Raw genomic sequence first — 23,393 nt, forward strand, 5'->3', positions numbered from 1 at the left:
CAGCAAATAAAAACAGCAAAACTAAAAGCGTTGCTCTGGGGCCAAGGTGCCAGAGCTAGTAACTTACTGCTCTTTAGTTCAAGACCGAGGTAGTACAAAAATCTTATAATTCCTTTTCAGTTTTACTTCTTTTTTTACTCATTTACTTATTTCTTTGTTGTTTATTTATTATTATGTTTGCATTTGCATAGATTGCCTTCTTTTGCACATTGGTTGTCAGTCTTTGTTTTTTTAGTTTTTTTGATTCTATTGTATTTCTTTGTTCTACTTTTTTGCAAATGCCTGCAAGAAAATGAACATTATTAAATTGTGGCTTATATGTACTTTGATATTAAATTTACTTCAAACTTCGAACTTTAAAATAACGTAAAGTTCTAAAATCTTCTAGCCTATTCCCATGTGTCCCGTAGAAGCTACTGCTGCATGGTAAGGTTTCACCATCTGCAATCTGAAGCCCTGGAGCAATGGATCATAACAACCAGCTGTGTTCCAAGCCAAGGCCAAGGTTACTTCATCCCTCCTCATGGCTCTATAAGATCTAATTAGTGGGACAGAGTGAAAAACTGCACTCCACTGATACAGCCTCTTATTCACAACCCTGACTGTTTTTTTTGGGCTTGATAACAAATTCAGCCTCACTTTTCTTATCAGAGACAGGCAGCCTCAGCTCATGCTTATGGCTGTCCCTCTGGGCCAGAATGTCTGTCACCATCAACCTCAATTATCTTTTCCATATAAATATGACATTTATAAGAAAAGAAAGCAGTCTTTTGAATGGGCAGACTAAAGTTCATAGCATTTGAAGGGCGTGGGATGGCTTGCATTCTGATTGGGCAACATGGTAGTGTAGTTGTCAGCATAATGCAATTATAGCCATTATTGATCAGGTTTCAATTCCCACTGTTGCCTGCATTCACCCATGACTGTGGAGTTTCCTCCAGGTACTCTAGTTTCCTCCTGCTTTTCAAAGATGAATGGGTTAGGGCTAGTGAGTTGTGTGATTGCCATGTTGCTTCACAGAGCATGGTGACTCTCCTGCAGCACATTATCAAACTGTGTTGATCATTGGCACAAAACATGTTTCACCATTTTGATATACATGTGACAGATGAAGCTAATCTTTAATATTCTGTGTAAAAAGTGCAACACCAGGTTTGAAGTTTCTGTATTTCACCAATCACTGTCAGTGTACCACAATGATACTAAATGTAGTACTTGTTGTGTGCTGCTCTCCAATTCCTACAAGCTTTCATTTTCAATTATTTATCTAATACCCTTCTGAAAAGCATTGACTCTATGACTCTAAGACTAAGCCTATTATGCTCTGTGACTTTATCCTTGCTGCCTTCCCATAAGACCATACAACGTAGCACTAGAGTGAGACCATACACTTCCCTGTCATCTGTAAACATGGCCACAAAGCCGTTAATTCTATAATTCAGATCATTAATATACTACATTAAAAATGTGGCAGACCCAACACCAGTCCCTGTGGAACACCACTAGCTACCAGAAGCTAACCAGAAAAAGCCCCCCTCCCCCCATTCCCACTCTTTGTCTTCTGCCAGTCAGCCAATCTTCTATCCATGCTAGTGCCTTTCCTATAATACCAGAGTTAGAATCAGAATCAGGTTTATTTTCACAGAAATTTGTTTACTTGGCAGCAGCAGTTCAATGCAATACATAATATAGAAGAAGAAAAATAATAATAAATAAATAGCAAATCAATTACAATACTGTATATGTATATCGAATAGACTAAAAATTGTGCAAAAACAGAAATAATATATATGTGGTAGTGTTCAAGGGTTCAATGTCCATTTAGGAATCAGATGGCAGAGGGGAAGAAGCTGTCACTGAATCGCTGAGTGGGTGCCCTCAGGCTTCTGTACCTCCTCCCTGACAGTAACAATGAGAAAAGGGCATGCCCTGGGTGCTGGGGGTCCTCAATAATGGATGCTGCCTTTCTGAGACACCGCTCCTTAAAGGTGTCCTGGATACTTTGTGGGCTAGTACCCAAAATGGAGCTGACCCTCTGCTGCTTCTTTTGGTCCTGTGCAGTAGCCCCACCCCCATACCAGATGGTGGTACAGCCTGTCAGAATGCTCTCCACGGTACATCTATAGAAGTTTTTGAGTGTCTTTGTTGACATACCAAATCTCTTCAAACTCCTAATGAAGTATAGTCACTGTCTTGCCTTCTTTATAGCTGCATCAATATATTGGGACCAGGTTAGGTCCTTGGAGATCTTGACACCCAAGAACTTGAACACTTATCTTCTTTAGTAGCCTCATGAATGGCACCTTGTCAAAAGCCTTCTGAAAATCCAAGTGAACAACATCCATTGACTCTCCTTGGTCTATCCTGCCTGTTATTTCCTCAAAAACTCCCAACAGCTTGTCAGGCAAGATTTTCCTTAAAGAAACTATGCTGACTTCGGCCTATTTTACAAAGTGCCTGAATCCTTATCCTTAATAATGGACTTCAATATCTTTCCAACCACTGAAGGCAACTAAATTTGCACAAAAGACTGTTTTTGTGTGACTGCCATTTGTTCTTCTGCAGCTGATTTTGAATTTTCTATGCCACAACACACAATTTGTTCTGTTACATCCTGTCTGATTTTAAACCTATTCTTTTCCCTCTGTCATCCTGAGGAGTACAATCCAACTTTCTTTGACTTTTCCATAAGTGGAACTTTCCCTCCCTGCCCCCTCCTTGTGATGCTAAGTTTTGCCATATGGAACAGAGTGTAAAACTGGGTTTACCCAACCTCAGGAGTAGCAGCATTCGCTTCAGTTAATCTCTGTAGATGTGAGAAAATCTTGAAGAGATAGCTCAAAGATAAAAAAGGAAGTAACTTGAAGAAGTAGAAGAAATTTGAATATATTCTTGAATTTTCTGGAGCTGCAATAGAGACAAATGGCCTTCAAATATAACTATCAGAATCTGAATGTAAAGATAAAAAGCTTAGTTTTATTTGTCACATGTACATTGAAACGTGCAGTAGAATGTATCACTTGTATCAAATCAAATCAGCAAGGAATGAGCTGGGCAGCCTGCAAATGTCACTAGTTTTCCATATTTACTAACCCTACCCATTCATCTTTAGGATGTGAAGGAAATGGCAGCAGCTGAAGGAAACCCACGAGGTTACATGGAGAATGTACAAACTTGCTGGTGCAAGTCCATATTATCTCTTGTGAATAATACATCACCATGAGCCGGACATAAGACCCTGGTGCAGGCTGTCAGTGGAGATGAAGTGAAGGCCAAGAAATGTAAAGGAGTTATGTGGTGAAAGTGAGAAGGATGAAGTGCCGAGGAAAGATACTCACAGCCTTAACTGAGAACTGAGTCCCTCGCCAGGAAACCTGGGACCAGAGCTGTAGCTGACAATCAGAAGCAGGAAGGGATACGGGAAACACTCACCACACAAATTAAGAAAAGTTTGAAATTCTTTCCCCAAGATCAAGTTCTGAAGGACAACACTAAATTTTAAGTCTAACACTAGTATATTGTTAACTGACAGAGGCTGCTCAAGTTAGGGCACATATCAAACAGAATGACCTCAATTCAATTGTACTCACACCATTGTGACCAGATATAAGGACAAACAGAATCAGGTGTCAGCTCACTGACAGTCAGGGAATAGGGCTTTGAGATATCCCTACTCACCTGAGCACGGAAGCAGAGCAGTTCATAAATTGTGAAATCTTTCATTAACCTTCCCTCCTGCAAGTGGTTTAGTTACATCATCAACAGCAAAATAGTACTTCCTCACGTTTACTTTTCATATTTTACAGCACAGAAGATTGATCAATCCACTTAGTTTATGTCTTCCGGTAAATTGAAAAATCAGTTTATTATAGGAACCTGTACAGTGAAAACCTGTCTTGTATACCATCCATACAGATCAAATCATTACAACAGTACAGGTAGTAAAAGGTTAAACATTAACAAGGTGCAGAATAAAGTGTTATACTTACAGAGAAAATGCAGCACCAGGCGACAGAAAGATGCAAGGTCAGGACTCCATCGTGTCCTACTTGGGGACTATTCTATTGTCTTATAACAACAGGCTGGAAGCTGTTCCTGAACCTGTTGGTATGTTCTTTCAGGCTTTGAGGTTAAGCACAGCTCCAATGCCATATTTAAGTTTGCTGACGACACCACTGGCATGGGCCGAATCAAAGGTGGTGATGAATCAGCATGTAGGAGGGAAACTGAAAATCTGGTTCCTATACATTGTTATTACCTCAACAAAAACCTCTCACTCAATGTCAGCAAGACTGAAGAGCTGATTATTGAATTCAGGAAGAGGAAGCTGGGGGTCCATGAGCCAGTCTCATAGGAGGTTCAATGGAGGAGAGGGTCTGCAACTTTAAATTCCACAGTGTAATCATTTCAGAGGATCTGCCCTGGACCAGAGCATGTGCAATTACAAAGAAAGTATAGGAGTGCCTGTATTTCCTTATACATTTGCAAAGATTCGGCTTGACATCTAAAACTTTGACAGATCATATAGTTGTGTGGTGGAGTTGATTGGTTGCATCATGGCCTGGAATGAAAATACCAATACTCTCGAACAGAATATCCTACAAAATGTAGTGGATTTGGCCTAGTCCATCATGAGTAAATCCCTCCTCACCATTGAGCACGTCTACACAGAATGCTGTTTCAGGGAAGCAACATTCATCATCAAGGAACACTTCCACTCAGGCATGCTCATTTCTCACAGCTGGCATCAGGAAGAAGGTACAGGAGCCTCAGGACCCACACCACCAAGTTCAAGAACAGTTATTACCCCTCAGGCATCAATCTCTTGAGCAAGAGAGGATATTTTCACTCAACTTCACTTGCTCCATCACTGAACTGTTCCCACGATCTATAGACTCATTTTCTCAATATTTATTGCTTATTTTTCATATTTGCAGTTTGTTGTCCTTTGCACATTGGTTGTTTGTCTGTCCTATTGAGTGTTGCCTTTCAATGATTATGTAGTGTTTCTTGGATTTACTGTGCATGTCCGCAAGTAAATATATCTCAAGGTTGCATAGGGTGACATCTATGCACTTTGACAATAAATTTACTTTGAACTGATGTATCTTAGAACCATAGAACATTACAGCACAGAAACAGGCTTTTTGGCCCTTCTTGGCTGTGCCGAACCATTTTTCTGCCTAGTCCCATTGACCTGCACCTGGCCCATATCCCTCCATACACCTCTCATCCATGTACCTGTCCAAGTTTTTCTTAAATGTTAAAAGTGAGCCCGCATTTACTACTTCATCTAGCAGCTCATTCCACACTCCCACCACTCTCTGTGTGAAGAAGCCCCCCCAATGTTCCCTTTAAACTTTTCTCCCTTCACCCTTAACCCATGATCTCTGTTTTTTTTTTCCCCTAGCCTCAGTGGAAAAAGCCTGCTTGCATTCATTCTATCTATACCCTTCATAATTTTATATACCTCTATCAAGTCTCCCCTCATTCTTCTACGCTCCAGGGAATAAAGTCCTAACCTATTCAACCTTTCTCCGTAACTCAGTTTCTCAAGTCCCGGCAACATCCTTGTAAACCTTCTCTGCACTCTTTCAACCTTATTAATATCCTTCCTGTAATTCGGTGACCAAAACTGAATACAATACTCCAAATTCAGCCTCACCAATGCCTTATACAACCTCACCATAACATTCCAACTCTTAAACTCATATCTTCTGCTTTTGAAGAGAGAAGAGAGAATGTCTGGGCTGGCTAGGATTTTAATTAAATTGGCTGTTTTACTGAGGCAGTGAAGTCTCAACAAAGTCCATAGAGGAAATGCTGGTTTTCTGTGATGCACTTATTTGTGACCACAACTCTGCATTCTTACAGCCACATGCAGATCAGTTGTCATACCAGATGCCATGCATCAGATAACATGCTTTCTATGACACATTGATTGAAAATCAACAGAAGAACAAAGAGAACATACCGAATTTCTTTAGCATTCTGAGGAAGTAGTAGCATTGGTGAGCTTTCCTGTCAGTGACATCAACGTGCTTGGACCACGTCTAGGAATATGAAACTCTCAACCCTTTCAACCTCAGTACTCTGGTGTACCCAACACCAGTCCATTTGGTCCCACTGATCTACACCATTCATTGCACAATCCATTCCTTCTTTCCCTCCATCTCCTTGTCGTTTCAAAATCCAATCCACTCTCATTTTATTTCTGTTTCGGTATCAGAATTAAGTTTATCTTTGAACTCATTCTGGTCCCTATGAATTCCTTAATCTGTTTGGCAACGTCTTACACAATTGTTTCCTCTACTCACTCAAGCACCAGATATGGTGTTGAGGGACTGTGCTGTTTCATTATCTTGACAATGCAGTCACACAGTTCCTTGCATTGGAAAGTGGTAAAGTTTAGATGAAGGTTTTGCACCTTTCACATTCAAACCTCGGTGCAGATTAATTTGATTTAGACAGTGGGCTGTGCAATAAACCAGAATGAAGCAGAAATAGCAAACGGTCTTATCTGATTACCAGAGTTTTCTGTTTTTATTCCAGTTGCTTGTAAGCTTTCAGCAGGGTTTCTAACATCATATCAAGTACATTCCAAGATAGCTTTATGGACATAAGCTCTGGCAGTTTCTGAAGGGAGGAGATGGAGTCATAGAACAGTACAGCACAGAAACAGGCCCTTTGATTTATCTAGTCTGTGCTGAACTATTAAGCTGCCTAGTTCCATCGATCTGCACCCAGACCACAGCTTTCCATACCCCACCCATCCACGTACCTATACACATTTCTCTTAAATGTTGAAATTGAGCCCACTTCCGCTAACAGCTCATTTCACACTCACATCACCCTTTGTTCCCCGCATGTTCTCTTAAAACATTTCACCTTTCACCCTCAACCCATGACTTTTTCCACTGAGATTATGTGAAACTCTAATTCTGGTCTCACCTAAACTCAGTGGAAAATGCCTGTTTGCATTTACCCTATCAATACGTCTCATAATTTTGTATACCTCTATCAAATCTCCCCTCATTCTCTGACACTCCATGGAATAAAGTCCTAACCTATACAAACTTTCTCTATAACTCAGGTCCTCAAGCCCTGGCAGCATCCTTGTAAATTTTCTCTGCATTCTTTCAATCTTGTTGATATCTTTCCTGTAGGTAGTTGGCCAGACTGTACACAATTCTCCAAACTAAGCTTCACCAACATCTTATACAACTTCAATATAACATCCCATCTCCAGTACTCAGTACATTGACTTATGAAGATCTGTGCACCAAAAGCTCACCCTATCTACCTTTGCGGCCACTTTCAAGGAATTGTAGATCTATACTCCAAGATCCCAAGATTTGATTAAATAGAAGCAAGTCTAGCTATCAGCACATTTCAATAGTTTTGTACTGTGTTTTGCTGGATGCTCAAATATTACTCCCTGCTTTCTGATATAAACCTGGATGCAATTTCCTATCACCTGACTGGCTCCTGATCAAATTTAAGATTCTTCTCCTGTGTTCAAATTCTGCAGGGACCTCCATTCTCCAGTCCTGCTGGGTTCTGATTCCCACTGCAACACCTTGATGGGTGTCGCACAAATTGCACTCGCAGAATCAGGGCCAGACGCCTGCACTGGTGTGATCATTTGCAGGGCAGTCTCTTTGAAGGATTCCTCTTTATTTTGCTTCAATAAACACAATGCAATTCTGACTTCCTGGTTCTGCTGAAGACTCTTTAACCTGAAACATTATATCTGCTCCTCCTCCACAGATGCTGCCTGACCTGCTGAGTCTTCCCAGAAATCTTAGATTTAATTTCAGATTCCCAGCATGTAGGGTGAGTCATATTGTCCAGTGGAGCTCTCCTCCTAAGGTCACAAACAGCAGATGCACTGGAGTAGGTACAGAAGGGTGATTAGGTCAATGGCAGGCTGTTCCCCTCTCCTCTCCGATTCCCTTCAGTCTGTTGTGCCACTCAGCTGTGGACTAGCATGCATCAGGCTGCTCTCTCCATTCTCTTGGGGGTGTGCAGCTAACAGCTGCCGTTTCTGCTGGGCAAACTGGCTCCACAATACACAACTGTTGTCAGACATACATGTGGTACCTGACACTGATACCTTTATCAGGCAGACAGGTGTTATACCTGACACTGATACTGTTGTCAAGCACACTTGTGTTATATCTGACACAGATACTGTTATTAGACAAACATGTGTTGTACCTGACACTGATACTGTTGTCCAGAAGATACATTGTTCCTGACAATGATACTGTTGTCAGGCAGATATATTGTACCTGACACTGACAATGTTGTCAGACAGACAGGTGTTGTACCTGACAATGATACTGGTATCAGACACACACATTGTACCTGAAACTGGTACTGTTGCCAGGCAGACAGTGTTGTACCTGAGACAGATACTGTTGTCAGGCAGACATGTGTTGTACCTGAGATGTATCCTGTTGTCAGGCAGACAGGTGTTGTACCTAACACTGATATTGTTGACAGGCAGACAGATGTTGTACCTGACTGTTGTCTGGCAGAAATAATACCAGGATACAGGAGCAGAAGTAGGCCATTCAGCCCATAGATTCTGCTCCGTCATTCAATCATGATGTACATGTACATCCTTCCCATGAGCACGAGTTTGCTCCGGTTTCCTCCCACAAACGTACTGCTTAATAGATTAATTGACCATTGTAGATAGTCCCATGATTAGGCTAAGATTAAATAGGTGGGTTGTGGGGTAGTTCAACTCATTGGGCCGGAAGGGCTTGTATCTCTAAATAAATAAACATCTATTTATTGTACCTAATAAAGTGGCTATTGAACATATATTTGAGTTCTTCTGCTTCTGTAGCACATCTGTTTCCAGGTTCAGCATGTTGTGTATTCAGAGATGCTCTTCTGTACACCACTGGTACTGTTATAATGTGTGGTTATTTGAGTTACTATTGCCTTCCTGTCACTTTGAACCAGTCTGACTTCTCTCATTAACAAGCCATTTTCATCACAGAACTGTTGCTCACTGGATGTTGTTTTGTTTATCGCACCATTCTTTTTAAACCCTGCTCTGTGCAAAAATCCCAGATCAGCAGTTTCTGAGATACTAAAACTGCCCCATCTGGCACCAACAATCATTCCACAATCAAAGTAATTTAGATCTCATTTCTTCCCCATTCTGAACAACTGCACCTCTTGACCATGTCAGCAATGCTTTATGGATTGAGTTGCTGCCACATGATTGACCGATTAAATATTTCCATTAACAAGTAGGTGCACAGGTGTAACGAATAAAGTGGTAACTGAGTGTATACGTACAGAAATTTGTTAATAAATTTGACTTTGACTTTGAACATTAAGGTTGCTGTGAATGCTCAGACATTTCAGCATCTTTAAAAGCCTTTTAGATTTTGTTTCATTATGGACAATACTTAAGATCAATGAGGAATGTGACACAAAAGAAGAATACTTAACCATTACCTTCTCAGCAGCTTCATGCTACAACTCTACATGTTTTTATGCACTGAGTTGCTGCCAGATAATTGGACGATTGGAGCCAAATCTCATTGGGGAACGGAAGTGGAAAGGGTTAGCAACTTTAAATACCTTGGTTTATCACTTCAGAGGATCTGTCCTGGGCTAAGCATGTAAGTGCAATTATGAAGAAAGCACAGCAATGCTTCTTTTTGCAAAGATATGGCATGGCATCTAAAACGTTGACAACTTTTATAGATATTGGGCTCTTTATCTAGTTTTAGGACTTACGTGAAGATCTGATCACATTTTAGGTCATATTTATGCAGAAATAGACAAAATTTCTACAGGGTTCACTAACTTTCTAGCACCACTGTATTTTGATAATAAATTTACTTTGAACTTTGATTAGATAGTTGCATTAACAAACCCATGTACCTAATAAAATGGCCACTGAGTGCATGTCGCTATATGCTACCCTGAGATTCATTTTCTGGCAGGCATTTACAGGAAAATAAAGAAATACAATAGATTTTATGAAAAACTAAGCATAAGCAAAGATAAGCCAACAACCAATATCCAAAAGAAGACAAATCATGTAAATAAAAATAAATAAATAATTCTGAGTTTGAAAGTAAGTCCAATGGTTGTGGAATCAGTTCAGTGTTGAGGTGAGTGAAGTTACCCATGCTGGTTCAGGAGCCTGATGGTTGCAGGGTATTGCTCAGACTGCCCCTGCGGTTTCACTTGCTGAGGAGCTGCGGATTGAAGTGAATGGAACTGTTGATGGATAATCAGCTAGGAGGGTATTGCATGCAGACTCAAGAAGCTGTGACCTCCATCTGCTCCTGATCTCTAGTTTTCGTGCAACAGCCAAACCCATTTCTGACTGCACAGTATCTGTGAGATCAGGCTCCACGACTGCTGGGTTTCTGCTCTCACTGACACACACAGCCCAAGGGTGCAGTCAGGCTCAGACTGGGATCCCAGCTCCACTGAAGTGCTGCCCTCTGGTGGTGATCATAGTTCACTGCCACCAGTGAAACACTTCCCTCACTCACAGAGCTATGTAACCTAAATGGGCCCACTACAGAACACGACAAAGAACAGAAACCCTGGAAACACTCAGCAGCATCTGCAGGAAAAGACTGTCATTTGGGTCAGGTTTGCAATAAGGATCCAGACCTGAAATATTAACTGTGCCATTCTTTGCATATGGCTGTGGAGGACTTCAATGTTAGCCCAGTGAAATCAGCTCCCAGCTACTGTCAGACCACCTCCTGTTAGGAACACAGAAATTCGTGAGTGGGACTGAAGTGACACAGTGAATCAACATTAGTTATGTAGAGCTGAAGGAACCTATGACCACATGGAGAGTTTAACATCGGTAGCTGAGCGAAGGGCGCTGAGTAGGCTACGGTCAATTATGGAAAACTCTGAACATCCTCTACATAGCACCATCCAGAGACAGAGAAGCAGTTTCAGCGACAGGTTACTATCGATGCAATGCTCCTCAGACAGGATGAAGAGGTCAATACTCCCCAGTGCCATTGGGCTGTACAATTCAACCGCCAGGACTTAAGAACTTTTTAAAAGCTATTATTAATGCTTTTTGAGATAGTGATTTAGATGCATATCATATTTTTTTACTGAGTTAAGTATTGTATGTTATTAGTTTTGCTACAACAAGTGTATGGGACATTGGAAAAAAAGTTGAATTTCCCCATGGGGATGAATAAAGTATCTATCTATCTATCTATCTATGAACACACACTCAGGGCAAAATACTCTGCAGCATTGATGTAGCTTCTCTTGGTAATCAGATGCAAAGTGAAATAAGCTGGGCAACTGGCTGCTTTGCTTTCAAAGAAGGGTTCCTGGCTGCTGCTTCTAACATGCTTCTCTCTTCATGTGCAGTGTTATTTCTCCATGACCTGCAAGCACTGAACTCTGTTTCCTCTGATTCCTGCTCACCTCAAAACAGAGCCAAGTGTAAGGGTAAGTGACAAACCTTCATCACCAGCTTCGGAACTCCCCTCTCTTGCTTCTGTAGTGTTAGGGCTAATGTAATTCAGTAAGGGAGTATACTAGTTGTGTCTGAAGGTAAATGCAAACCTGCCTACCATCCCGGATGCATGGTTCTAAATTCCTCATCCTGTTTAGAATGGCCCTCTCCAGCACTTCATCCTTAGAATCTTGGTTCCTGATCATCACTATATGGTTTCACAGGGCACAGAATCAGGCCCTTTGACCTCCTGAGGCCATGCTGGTCATTGGGCCAGGAGCAGAATGTGTGACATCCCAAACATAATGTAGGAGTTTGCGGATCTGACAGACACCTGGAGTGGTGTGAACTGTGTGGACAGAGTGAACAGTGTGGGTGGTATAGATGGTGTGGACAGTGTGGGTGGATAGCGTAGACAGTGCGGACAGGAATATCCAAATCTGGGGCTAATCAAATGTCAGCGTCATCAAGTCATAGAAAAACACAGCACAGAAACCAAGCCCTTTGGCCCATCTAGTCCATGCCAAACCATTTAAACTGCCTACTCCCACCGACCTGCAACCAAACCATAGCCAGCCATACCCCTACTATCCATGTACCTATCCAAACTTCTCTTAAACTTTGATATTTAACTCACATGTACCACTTGTGTTGACAACTCATTCCACACTCTTGCAATCCTCTGAGTGAAGGCGTTTCCCCTCATGTTCCCCTTAAACTTTTCACCTTTCGCCCTTAACACAAGACCTCTAGCTGTAGTCCCACCCAACCTCAGTGGTAAAAGCCTGCTTGCATTTGCCCTATCAATACCCCTCTTAATTTTGTATACTCAATCTTCCACATTCCAAGGAATAAGTCCTAACCTGTTCAATCACTACTTATAAATCAGGTCCTCCAGACCCAGCAACATCCTTGTAAATTTTCTCTATACTCTTTCAATCTTATTTACAAACGTATACATTTTTCCTGTAAGTAGATGACTAAAACTGTACTCAATACTCCAAATTAGGCCACACCAATGTCTTTATACAACTTCAACGTAACATCCCATCTCCAGAACGATTTATGAAGGCCAATGTGCCAAAAGCTTTCTGTATGACTCTATCTACCTGTACTGCCACTTTCAATGAATTATGGACCTGTATTTATTCCCTAATCCCTTTGTTCTACTGCATACTGTACCTGAGTGCCCTACCATTTACTGTGTAAGGCCCACTCTGGTTGGTTCTACCAAAGTGCATCACCTCCTACTTGTCTGCATTAAATTCCATCTGCCATTTTTCAGCCCATTTTTCTAGCTGATCCAGATCCTGCTGCAAGTTCTGACAGTCTTCCTCATTGTCCACTTCACCCCCAATCTTGGTGTCATCTACAAAATTGTGATCCAATTAACCACATTATCATTCAAATCATTGATACACATGACAAACAACAACAGACCCAGCAATGATCCCTGCAGCACAGGCCTCCAGTCACAGAGGCAACCATTTACTACCATCTCTAGCTTCTCCCACAATCCCAATGTAAATTCCAAGCAGCTGAACTTTCCTGACCAACTTCCCAAGCAGGACTTGTCAAATGTCTTGCCGAAGGCCATATAGACAACCTCCACTACCATAGATCCGGTCCCTTGGAATACCTTCCATTAACGTTCCCACTACTGATGTCAAGCTCACTAGCCTATAATTTTCTGATTTATTTTTAGAGCCTTTCTTGAACAACGGGAACAACATTCCAGTCCTCTGGTTCCTCACCTGTTGCTGAGAATGATTTAAATATAAGACCATACAAGATAGGAGCAGAATTAGGCCATCTGGCTCATCGAGTCTGCTCCACCATTCAATCATGGCTGATCCTTTTTTCTATCCTCCTCAACCCCAGTTCCCAGCCTTCTCCCCGTAACCTTTGATGTCCAATCAAGAACCTATCAATCTCTGCATTAAATACACCCAACAATCTGGCCTCCACAGCTGCATGTGGCAACAAATTCCACAAATTCACCACCCTTTGGTTAAAGAAATTTCTCCACATCTCTGTTTTGAAAGGACACCCCTCTATTCTGGAGCTGTGCTCTCTTGTTCTAGACTCTCCCACCATGGGAAACATCCTTTCCACATCTACTCTGTATAGGCCTTTCAATATTTGAAAGGCTTCAATGAGATCCCCCCTCATCCTTCTGAATTCCAGTGGGTACAGACCTGAACATTCCATGTATGATAACCCTTTCATACCAGGAATCATCCCTCTTAACCTCCTCTGGACCCTCTCCAATGCCGGCACATCTTTTCTAAGATGATGGGCCCAAAACTGTGCACAATACTCAAGGTGAGGCCTCACCAGTGTCTTATAAAGTCTCAGCATCACATCCTTGCTCTTGTATTCAAGATATCTTGAAATAAATTCCAACTTGGCATTTGCCTTCCTCACCATCGACTCAAACTGCGTTTACCTTCAGGGTGTACTGCACAAGGACTCCTAAGTCCCTCTGCATCTCAGATTCCTGGATTTTCTCCCCATTTAGAAAATAGTTTGCACATTTATTTCTACTACCAAAGTGCATTTTCCAACATTGTATTTCATTTGCCACTTTCTTGCCCATTCTCCTAATCTGTCAAAGTCCTTCTGCATCCTACCTATTTCCTCAACACTACCTGTCCCTCCACCAATCTTCATATCACCTGCTAACTTGACAACAAAGCCATCTATTTCATAAAATAAATCATTTATATACAGCATAAAAAGTAGTCCCGACACCAACCCCTACGGAACACCACTAGTCACTGGCAGCCAACTAGACAAGGATCCTTTTATTTCCACTCACTGCCTCCTACCAATCAGCCAATGCTCTAACCATGTCAGTAACTTTCCTGTAATACCATGGGCTCTTAACCTGGTAAGCAGCCTCATGTGTGGCACCTTGTCAAAGGCCTTCTGATAGTCCAAATACACAACATCCACTGCATCCCCTTTATCTATCCTACTTGTAATCTCCTCAAAGAATTCCAACAGGTTCATCAGGCAAGATTTTCTCTGAAAGAAACCATGCTGACTTTGTCCTATCTTGTCCTGTGTCACCAAGTACTCCATTACCTCATCCTTAACAATTGACTCTAACATCTTCCCAACCACTGAGGTCAGCCTAACTGGTCTATAATTTCCTTTCTGCTGCCTTCCTCCTTTCTTAAAGAGTGGAATGACATTTGCAAGTTTCCAGTCCTCTGGCACCATGCCAGAGTCCAATGACTTTTAAAAGATCATTTCAAATGCCACCACAATCTCGAATGATACCTCTTTCAGAACCCTAGGGTGCAATTCATCTCGTCCGGATGACTTATGTACCTTTAGGTCTTTCAGCTTTTTGAGCACCTTCTCTCTTGAAACAGTAACTGTACCCACTTCTCTTCCTTCACACGCAACAATATCAGGCATATTGCTAGTGTCTTCCACAGTGAAGCCTGACACAAAATACTCATTTAGTTCAGCAGCCCCCATTATTATTTCTCCTGCCTCATTTTCTAGAGGTCCTATATTCACTCCCATTTCTCTTTTATTTTTAGTATACTTCAAAAAACTTTTATTATCTACTTTGATATTATTTGCCAGTTTTCTTTCATTTTTTCTTTTCCCTTCTAAAGATTTTTTTATTTGCTCTCTATAGGTTTTTAAAAACTTCCCAATCCTCCATCTTCCCACTAATTTTTGCTTTGTTGTAAGCCCTTTCTTTTGCTTTTACAATGGCTTTGACTTCCCTTGTCGGCCACGGTTGCACTATTTTACCATTTGAGTATTTCTTCATTTTTGGAATACACATGTCCGGCACCTTCTTCATTTTTTCCAGAAACACATACTCGGCTGACATCCCTTCCAATTTACTTTGACCAACACCTCTCTCATACCATTGTAATTTCCCTTACTCCACTGAAATACTGCTAAATCAGACTTTACTTTCTCCCTATCAAATTTCAAGTTGAACACAATCAATATTGTGATCACTGGTTCCTAAAGGTTCTTTTATCTTAAAGTCCCTAATCGCTTCCAGTTCATTACATAACACCCAATCCAGTATAGCTGATCCCCTAGTAGACTCAACAACAAACTGCTCTAAAAATCTGTTAGGCATTCAACATATTCACTCTCTTGAGATCCATTACCAATCTGATTTTCCCAATCGACGTGCATGTTAAAATCTCCCATGACTACCATAACATTGCCCTTTTGACTCGCCTTTTCTATTTCCTGTTGTAACCTGTGGTCCACCTCCCAGCCACAGTTGGGAAGCCTGTATATAACTGCCATCAACGTCCTTTTATCCTTGCAGTTTCTTAACTCAACCCACAAGGATTCAACATCTTCCAATCCTATGTCACATCTTCCTACTGATTTGATGCCATTCTTTACCAGTAGAGCCACACCACCTCCTCTGCCTACCTTCCTATCCCTCCGGTACAATGTGTAAATATCTCTGCTAGGGATTCTGCAGTTTCTGCACTTGCCTCCCACAGGGCTCAAGGGAACACCTTGTCAGGCTCTGGGGATTTATCCACCCTAATTTGCCTCAACACATCATATATCTCCTCATCTGTAATCTGCATAACGTTCATGACCTTGCTGCTGCTTTGCCTCCCTTCTAAAGACTCTGTGTTCATCTCCCGGGTAAATACAGATGCAAAAAATCCATTTAAGATCTCTTCCCACCTCTTTTATCTCCAAGTGAAGATTACCATTCTGATCTTCCAGAGGGATTGAATTAATGTCAGTTACATTGAACAGGTTCCAAGCATTAGGTTCCAAACAGGTTCCAATCTCTTCCCAAAACTGAAGTCCTCTAAAGCTACAGGCAGGCAATAAAGTGCAAGATCATAACTGTTACGTATTCAGGCAACAATAAATATATGTGAGTTAGGCAAGGGTTTTTATAACAAATAACACATTTATTAAACACGGAAAACAAACCCCCCCAAAAGTAAACAAACACTAACGTTACCGGAAAACAGCTGCTGTGCGGCAGCTTAACAGTTCTTAAAGCGATGCAGCTCTAACAGTTCTTAAAGCGATGTTGCAAAAACAGTTCTTTAAAAGTGGTATGCCAAAAGTTCAAAATGCTCACAGTCCATTTAAAGGGAGAGACATGTTAAGGCGATTTAAATTCTCTTCCACGTCGTTTTCCTTCAATCCCCGGCGTCGAACTCTTCCCACGAAGAATTTTATGAAACGTAACGGCTTAAAGGCACTGACCTTTCCTTTATCACACTGTCCTCAATCTTCTGCTATCCCGCAGAGATTAACACGAGAACAGTCAACGAAATCCTTCCGAATGAGGATCACACAAGGTCGAACCCGTTTCACTGTCGAAATTCGATTCTCCTCGATCTTTAACTCCTGAACTCCGATCTTCACTCTCCACTAGCAGTATTGTAAAGAAACTGCTGGCAATGACCTTTTAAACTTTAGGCATTAGATAAAACTTCATCTTTCAACTAAACTGCGTCATAACATTAAATCACGCAGTGGCATGAAGTCAACTTGGCAAATTCAGCCACGAACTACCCCACCTCACAGGGGTAGTTATACCCTGTAAAAAAACTGTCACATGACCTCTACTGGCGGGAAAATGACATCACTCCATCACAAGACCATTACCTCAAGTCCAGTATAGCTTCAACCCCAGTCACGTGACAAGGGTACCACTGTCACGTGTCACGAGTACGTAACATAACGAAGTAGATTTTGAGTTCAAGAGTCCATCTTATCATACTAGGGAACCATTAAGTAGTCTGATAATAGCTGGGTAGAAGTTGTCAGCAGCCAATGAATGTTCACCATTGTATATTTCAGAATCTGATGCTTGTCGTTCACACACGTGTCCTTATGGCTCAGACTGTGTGGCCAATCGCAGTGAGTATACCTGTCGCTGCAAGAAAGGGTTTGGACTGTGCCTGGAGATTCATAACTGTACAACTGGGCGTCCCTACTGCAAAGGTAAATCTTCTTTGTTTCAGTAACTTCACTGCTTGTCCCAGTATCCACCAGTTTCATTGGCAAGCAGTGCAATTTGGTTACCTGGAGAAGATTGCAGTAATCAGGCTGGATCACATTGGATATTCATTGTTCCTGTGTTCATCTACGTGTGGTGAGGAGTCTCCCATGCATCCAAAACAAAGTTCTAACAATGCTAGAAATGTTCAGCAAGCTGAGCAGCATCTGCAGAGGAAGAAATAGTCAGTTTTTCACATCAGTGACACAGGTGTTAGGTTATTGACTTGGGAGATTGACTTTGTTCATCCTCCACAGATGCTGCCTAACTTGCTGAGAGTTTGATTGTTTTCTGTGTTAATTATTGATTTCCATCATATTGATTGTATTCTATTGTATAGACTTCATCATTCCATGAAGCCTCACGCTGCATGATTCCAAGGGGTCAGGAGCTCACTCTCAGGTGGATGCGATGGTTGAGCTATAGCTGGTGTTATCAGTAACAATATGGATGTGAGAACTCCAATATCACCATGATTGTTCGGAAGCTTAACTTTGGTTAATGGTTCAAATCTGAGCAAATTTCAGATTAGCAAGACTGCGATAGTTGTGAAATCCTAACTGATTCACTTCTTTCCACTGGGGAAAGAAAGCAGCTACCCTCTTAACAGTATCACTAGAGTATACAAACGTGATTCTATTCCCTCAGAATCTGGGAGGGGTTGGCTCAGTGTCTGGGTCAGGCAGCTGATTGTGTGGCTGAAGGCTCCTCTTCATCTTTCCCTACATTCCATCCTGGTTGTCTGCATTCTGGGCCCCTGTCAACCAGTGAAGCTGGTTTAGAGACTACAGCTTCGTTAGAGAGCTTCTGCTGCCCTACCGATGAATCAGTGAGGTCGAGTCTCAGACCTCGAGCTCACTGTCTCTGGGTCAAATATCCTTCTTCTCATCTAACACACAACCTGAGCCAGTGAAGAACTAAACCAAAAGTTTACATTAATATTTCAATTTATTCCCAGATGTCAATGAGTGCATATTAAAGTCAATGAAATGTAACAAGAGGGAAAGCTGCTTAAATACGATCGGAAACTACTGCTGTCTGACCGGAGGAGGTCACTCCAATTGTACAGGTGAGGGGTGACGGTCATTGTACTTCACACAAAGCGGACATACATTAGTTTAAAACATTCTTAATGTTTGAAAGTAAAATTAATCTCTAAACAAACACTTTAAATATAAGCAACAACACACAAAATGCTGGTAGAACACAGCAGGCTAGGCAGCATCTATAGGGAGAAGTGATGTCGACGTTTCGGGCCCAGACCCTTCGTCAGGACTAACCGAAAGGAAAGATAGTAAGAGATTTGAAAGTAGAGGGGGGAGGGGGAAATGCAAAATGATAGGAGTAGACCGGAGGGGGTGGGATGAAGCTAAGAGCTGGAAAGGTGATTGGTGAAAGTGATACAGAGCTGGAGAAGGGAAAGGATCATGGGACGGGAGGCCTCAGGAGAAAGAAAGGGGGGGGAGCCTTTCCCTTCTCCAGCTCTGTATCACTTTCGCCAATCACCTTTCCAGCTCTTAGCTTCATCCCACCCCCTCCGGTCTACACCTATCATTTTGCATTTCCCCCTCCCCCCTCTACTTTCAAATCTCTTACTATCTTTCCTTTCAGTTAGTCCTGATGAAGGGTCTCGGCCCGAAACATCGACACTGCTTCTCCCTATAGATGCTGCCTAGCCTGCTGTGTTCTACCAGCATGATGTGTGTGTTGTTGTTTGAATTTCCAGAATCTGCAGATTTCCTCGTGTTTGCACTTTAAATATAAGATTCCGTTAGTTTCAACAGGGTCCTGCTGAAGGTTCTCAGTCCGAAGTGTCGACTGTAATCTTTTCCATTGATGCTGCCTGGCCTGCTGAGTTCCTCCAGCATTTTGTGTCTGGCAGGTCTGTTTATTGTTTTCTGAACTCTGCCATGAAACACAAGGGAGAGGAATTCGGGACAAACAGACCTCAAGATCAAATGGCCAAAGGCTGGGATGAGTAAGGGAGACATTCCCAGTCTGCCTGGCTCCTTATCCCTATTGACCAGGCCAGTGGCTCAATGTCTGGGTTTATTCCTGCCCTTCACAGTCGCAGCTTAGGACACAATTCATTTCACATTCTGAGTCAGGACCCGGTCTCCCAACAACAAGTTCCTCCAGGACCCTGGACTGGAACAGGATATTCCTGTTCCTCGGATGCCCACTACCTGTCTCCAACTTTCCACCAAAGGGAATTCTGGAGTGCTTCCTAGTGAGGTCCTACCCAGAGTCCTCACTTCAATGCCAAGCTCCACCCACACTAATCTCCACCCTCACCAATCCTCACCCACACCTATCCCTTCCCACACAAATCCCTTCTCACACCAACCCCACCCACACCAATCTCCACCCACATGAATCCTCAGTGACACCCGCCCAGCTGTGCACATTGATTGCAGTTCAGGTAGATGGGGACTGCATCAGCCTCCAGGACACTGCTTCCCTGTTGTCTCTACCTTTCTGTTTTCTCATTCTAAATGTTGTACACTCTGACCAGAGTTTATTGACGTGCCTGTCAGCTGCCTCATGATTAACATGTACGAACTGTGCCCAATGCTGTTAACGGAAGAACAGAGATGGATCAGTCCCAGGAAATTCATTACAGAAAGTCCAATCTTCACTAAGTGAACCTGTAACAATGAATGGTTGAGAATATCACTGCTGGTGGAATGTATTATGGAAATTGCTGGAGCCCAACTTGTGACATTAACTGGTGACTTGCTCATCACAGATTGTGAACAATCCTGCTTTATGAACCGGACAAGAATTGATAAAAATTCCACAGAATCTGACCAAGTGGTAAGTGTCTCAGGCAATAAAAAAAGAAATTGCATTTTATGGTCCCTAAAATAATTTCCAGATGTTTGAATGCTTTGAAGATTTTGGAACTGTAGTCACATCAGTCACAGTTAAAGTTTGTACACAGCAAGATCCCACAAATACCAGTAGGGTGTACCAGCATATCTGGACAATGTTTGGAGACACTGTAGACTGTCAATACTGAAATCTATAGCAAATCACAACTTACTGGAGGAACACAATGGTTTGAGCAGCATCTGAGGGTGAGAGGAATTGTCAATGTCAAGACCCTGCATCAGGGCTGAGAGTGAAGAGGGGAGATGTCTGGTGTTAAGAGGGGAGGGTGAAGGATGTAACTGTAGCCAGTAGAAGATGGGTGGACTGAGGAGAGGCAGATGGAATCAGGTGGAAGTAGAGGAGGGTGAAGGATAGACTGGAGCCAGTAGGAGATAGGTGGACTGACGAGGGGCAGATAGAACTAGGTGGGAGGAGGGGACGGTGAAGGATGTAACAGTGGACATTAGGATATAGGTGGTCTGAGGAAAAGCATATGGAAGCAGGTGGGAAGAAGAGAGGATGAAGGTGGACTCAGAGGCTGCGACGTCATTGTTTGTCCCTACAGCATCCAACCCCATTGCCACATCTTGACCTAAAGCATCAATTGTTTATTTCCCTCTGAAGATGCTGCCTGACCTGCTGAGTTCTTCCAACATTTTGTGACTGTTGCTCTAGATTACCAGTATCTGCATAATCTCTTATGTTTAGAAAAATGTCCCCTTTGCCCGAGCAACTCCTCCCTCTCTACACTAATCCCATTTACTTGGATTGCTCCTGTATCTATCTGCACAGTTTCTATCCAAGCTCCTGACTAAATGCCTTCTAAACATAATTACAGTCTATTGCCTCCAGTACCTCTACTGGCATTTCATTCCACATATTCACTACCTTCTAAGTGAAACATTTACCCCTCAGGTCCACATTAAATGTCATTCCCTGTCATTCTAAATCAGTGCCTCTGGTTCTAAGACCTCCCTGAGAAAACGATCCTGTATATCTATGCCTGTCATAACTTTATAAACCTCAACAAAGTCTCCCTTCAGCCCTCTACATTCCAGTGAGATCAAACCCAGCCTCTCCAATCTCTCACAACCACAGCCCTCCATCCCAGGCCACATTTTGGTGAACCTCTTCTAAACTCTGTCTATTGTTACCACATCCCTTCTGTAGTCTGGTGACCAGACCTGAACACAATGCTTCAAGTGAAATCTAACCAATGCTCTGTACATCTACATAGAACATAGAACATAGAATAGTACAGCACAGCACAGTACAGGCCCTTTGGCCCACAATGTTGTGCCGACCCATAAACTCTGCCTCCCATATAACCCCTCACCTTAAATTCCTCCGTATACCTGTCTAGTAGTCTCTTAAATTTCACTAGTGTATCTGCCTCCACCACAGACTCAGGCAGTGCATTCCACGCACCAACCACTCTCTGACTGAAAAACCTTCCTCTAGTATCCCCCTTGAACTTCCCTCCCCTTACCTTAAAGCCATGTCCTCTTGTACTGAGCAGTGGTGCCCTGGGGAAGAGGCTCTGGCTGTCCACTCTATCTATTCCTCTTAATATCTTGTATACCTCTATCATGTCTCCTCTCATCCTCCTTCCCTCCAGAGAGTAAAGCCCTAGCTCCCTTAATCTCTGATCATAATGCATACTCTCTAAACCAGGCAGCATCCTGGTAAATCTCCTCCGTACCCTTTCAAAAGCTTCCACATCCTTCCTATAGTGAGGCGACCAAAACTGGACACAATACTCCAAGTGTGGCCTAACCAGAATTTTATAGAGCTGCACCATTACCCCGCAACTCTTAAACTCTATCCCTTGACTTATGAAAGCTAACACTCCATAAACTTTCTTAACTACCCTATCTACCTGTGAAGCAACTTTCAGGAATCTGTGGACATGTACCCCCAGATCCCTCTGCTCATCCACACTCCCAAGTATCCTGCCATTCACTTTGTATTCTGCCTTGGAGTTCGTCCTTCCAAAGTGTACCACCTCACACTTCTCTGGGTTGAACTCCATCTGCCACTTCTCAACCCACTTCTGCATCCTATCAATGTCTTTCTGCAATCTTCAACAATCCTCAACACTATCCACAACACCACCAACTTTTGTGTCGTCTGCAAACTTGCCAACCCAGCCTTCTACCCCCACATCCAGGTCGTTAATAAAAATCATGAAAAGTAGAGGTCCCAGAACAGATCCTTGTGGGACACCACTAATCACAACCCTCCAATCCGAATGTTCTCCCTCCACCTCATCCCTCTGCTTTCTGCAGGCAAGCCAATTCTGAATCCTCCTGGCCAAACTTCCCTGGATCCCATGTCTTCTGACTTTCTGAATAAGCGTACCGTGTGGTACCTTGTCAAATGCCTTACTAAAATCCATGTAGATCACATCCACTATACTACCCTTATCTATATGCCTGGTCTCCTCCTCAAAGAATTCTATCAGGCTTGTTAGACATGATTTATAACGTGATGTCCCAGACTGTTACCACTATTTTATTATTTCCTGTCAGTCACGTTAGGTACAGACACTTCTGTGCCTAGCATCACTTTATGGATTTACAATCAATCTATGTATATAAGTTGTTTTTTTTATTAATGTTCTGTTCTTTGTCTTATTGCATTTTTTGCGCGGCATTCCGAGTAACAATTATTTTGTTCTCCTTTACACTTGTATACTAGAAATTACATTAAACAACCTTGAATCTTGAATCTTAACTCTCTGCTACTCTCAAGTGTTGTAGGAGATCTATTCCAAATCCCCTCTGGGTTTTTATGAGATTTGGATTGGAACAATGCCTCCGGTTTAATGACAAGTGCATCTTAAAAACTTCCTTTTTAAAGATTACCTAAAAATTCAATGTTTTGAATTAGAAAGATTGATTAAGGAACAATTATGAAACATTCACAAAGGACCATCTGAAAAGTTGTAAGGCAGAGTTCATAGGCACACAGTTTATGCACAGTGTGACCCCACAATCTAAG

The 23,393-nt window shown here is 42.2% G+C and overlaps 1 protein-coding gene across 3 annotated transcripts in view; it reads left to right on the top strand.

The window, feature by feature from the left end:
* The window catches only part of LOC140740073 (adhesion G protein-coupled receptor E4-like), a 68,346-nt gene that overhangs the window by 14,056 nt on the left and 30,897 nt on the right, over positions 1 to 23,393 (top strand). For 2 of the 3 annotated variants that reach the window (XM_073068940.1, XM_073068938.1), the window contains exons 2-5: positions 11,395 to 11,475; positions 17,318 to 17,461; positions 18,475 to 18,585; positions 20,266 to 20,333. In XM_073068940.1, the coding sequence (XP_072925041.1) occupies positions 11,395 to 11,475; positions 17,318 to 17,461; positions 18,475 to 18,585; positions 20,266 to 20,333 (404 nt within the window). The remainder of the gene's footprint in view (positions 1 to 11,394; positions 11,476 to 17,317; positions 17,462 to 18,474; positions 18,586 to 20,265; positions 20,334 to 23,393) is intronic. The other variant, XM_073068939.1, reaches the window with a different exon arrangement.

The sequence above is a fragment of the Hemitrygon akajei genome, chromosome 16 (genome assembly GCF_048418815.1).
Source record: "Hemitrygon akajei chromosome 16, sHemAka1.3, whole genome shotgun sequence".
NCBI classification, from domain to species: domain Eukaryota; kingdom Metazoa; phylum Chordata; class Chondrichthyes; order Myliobatiformes; family Dasyatidae; genus Hemitrygon; species Hemitrygon akajei.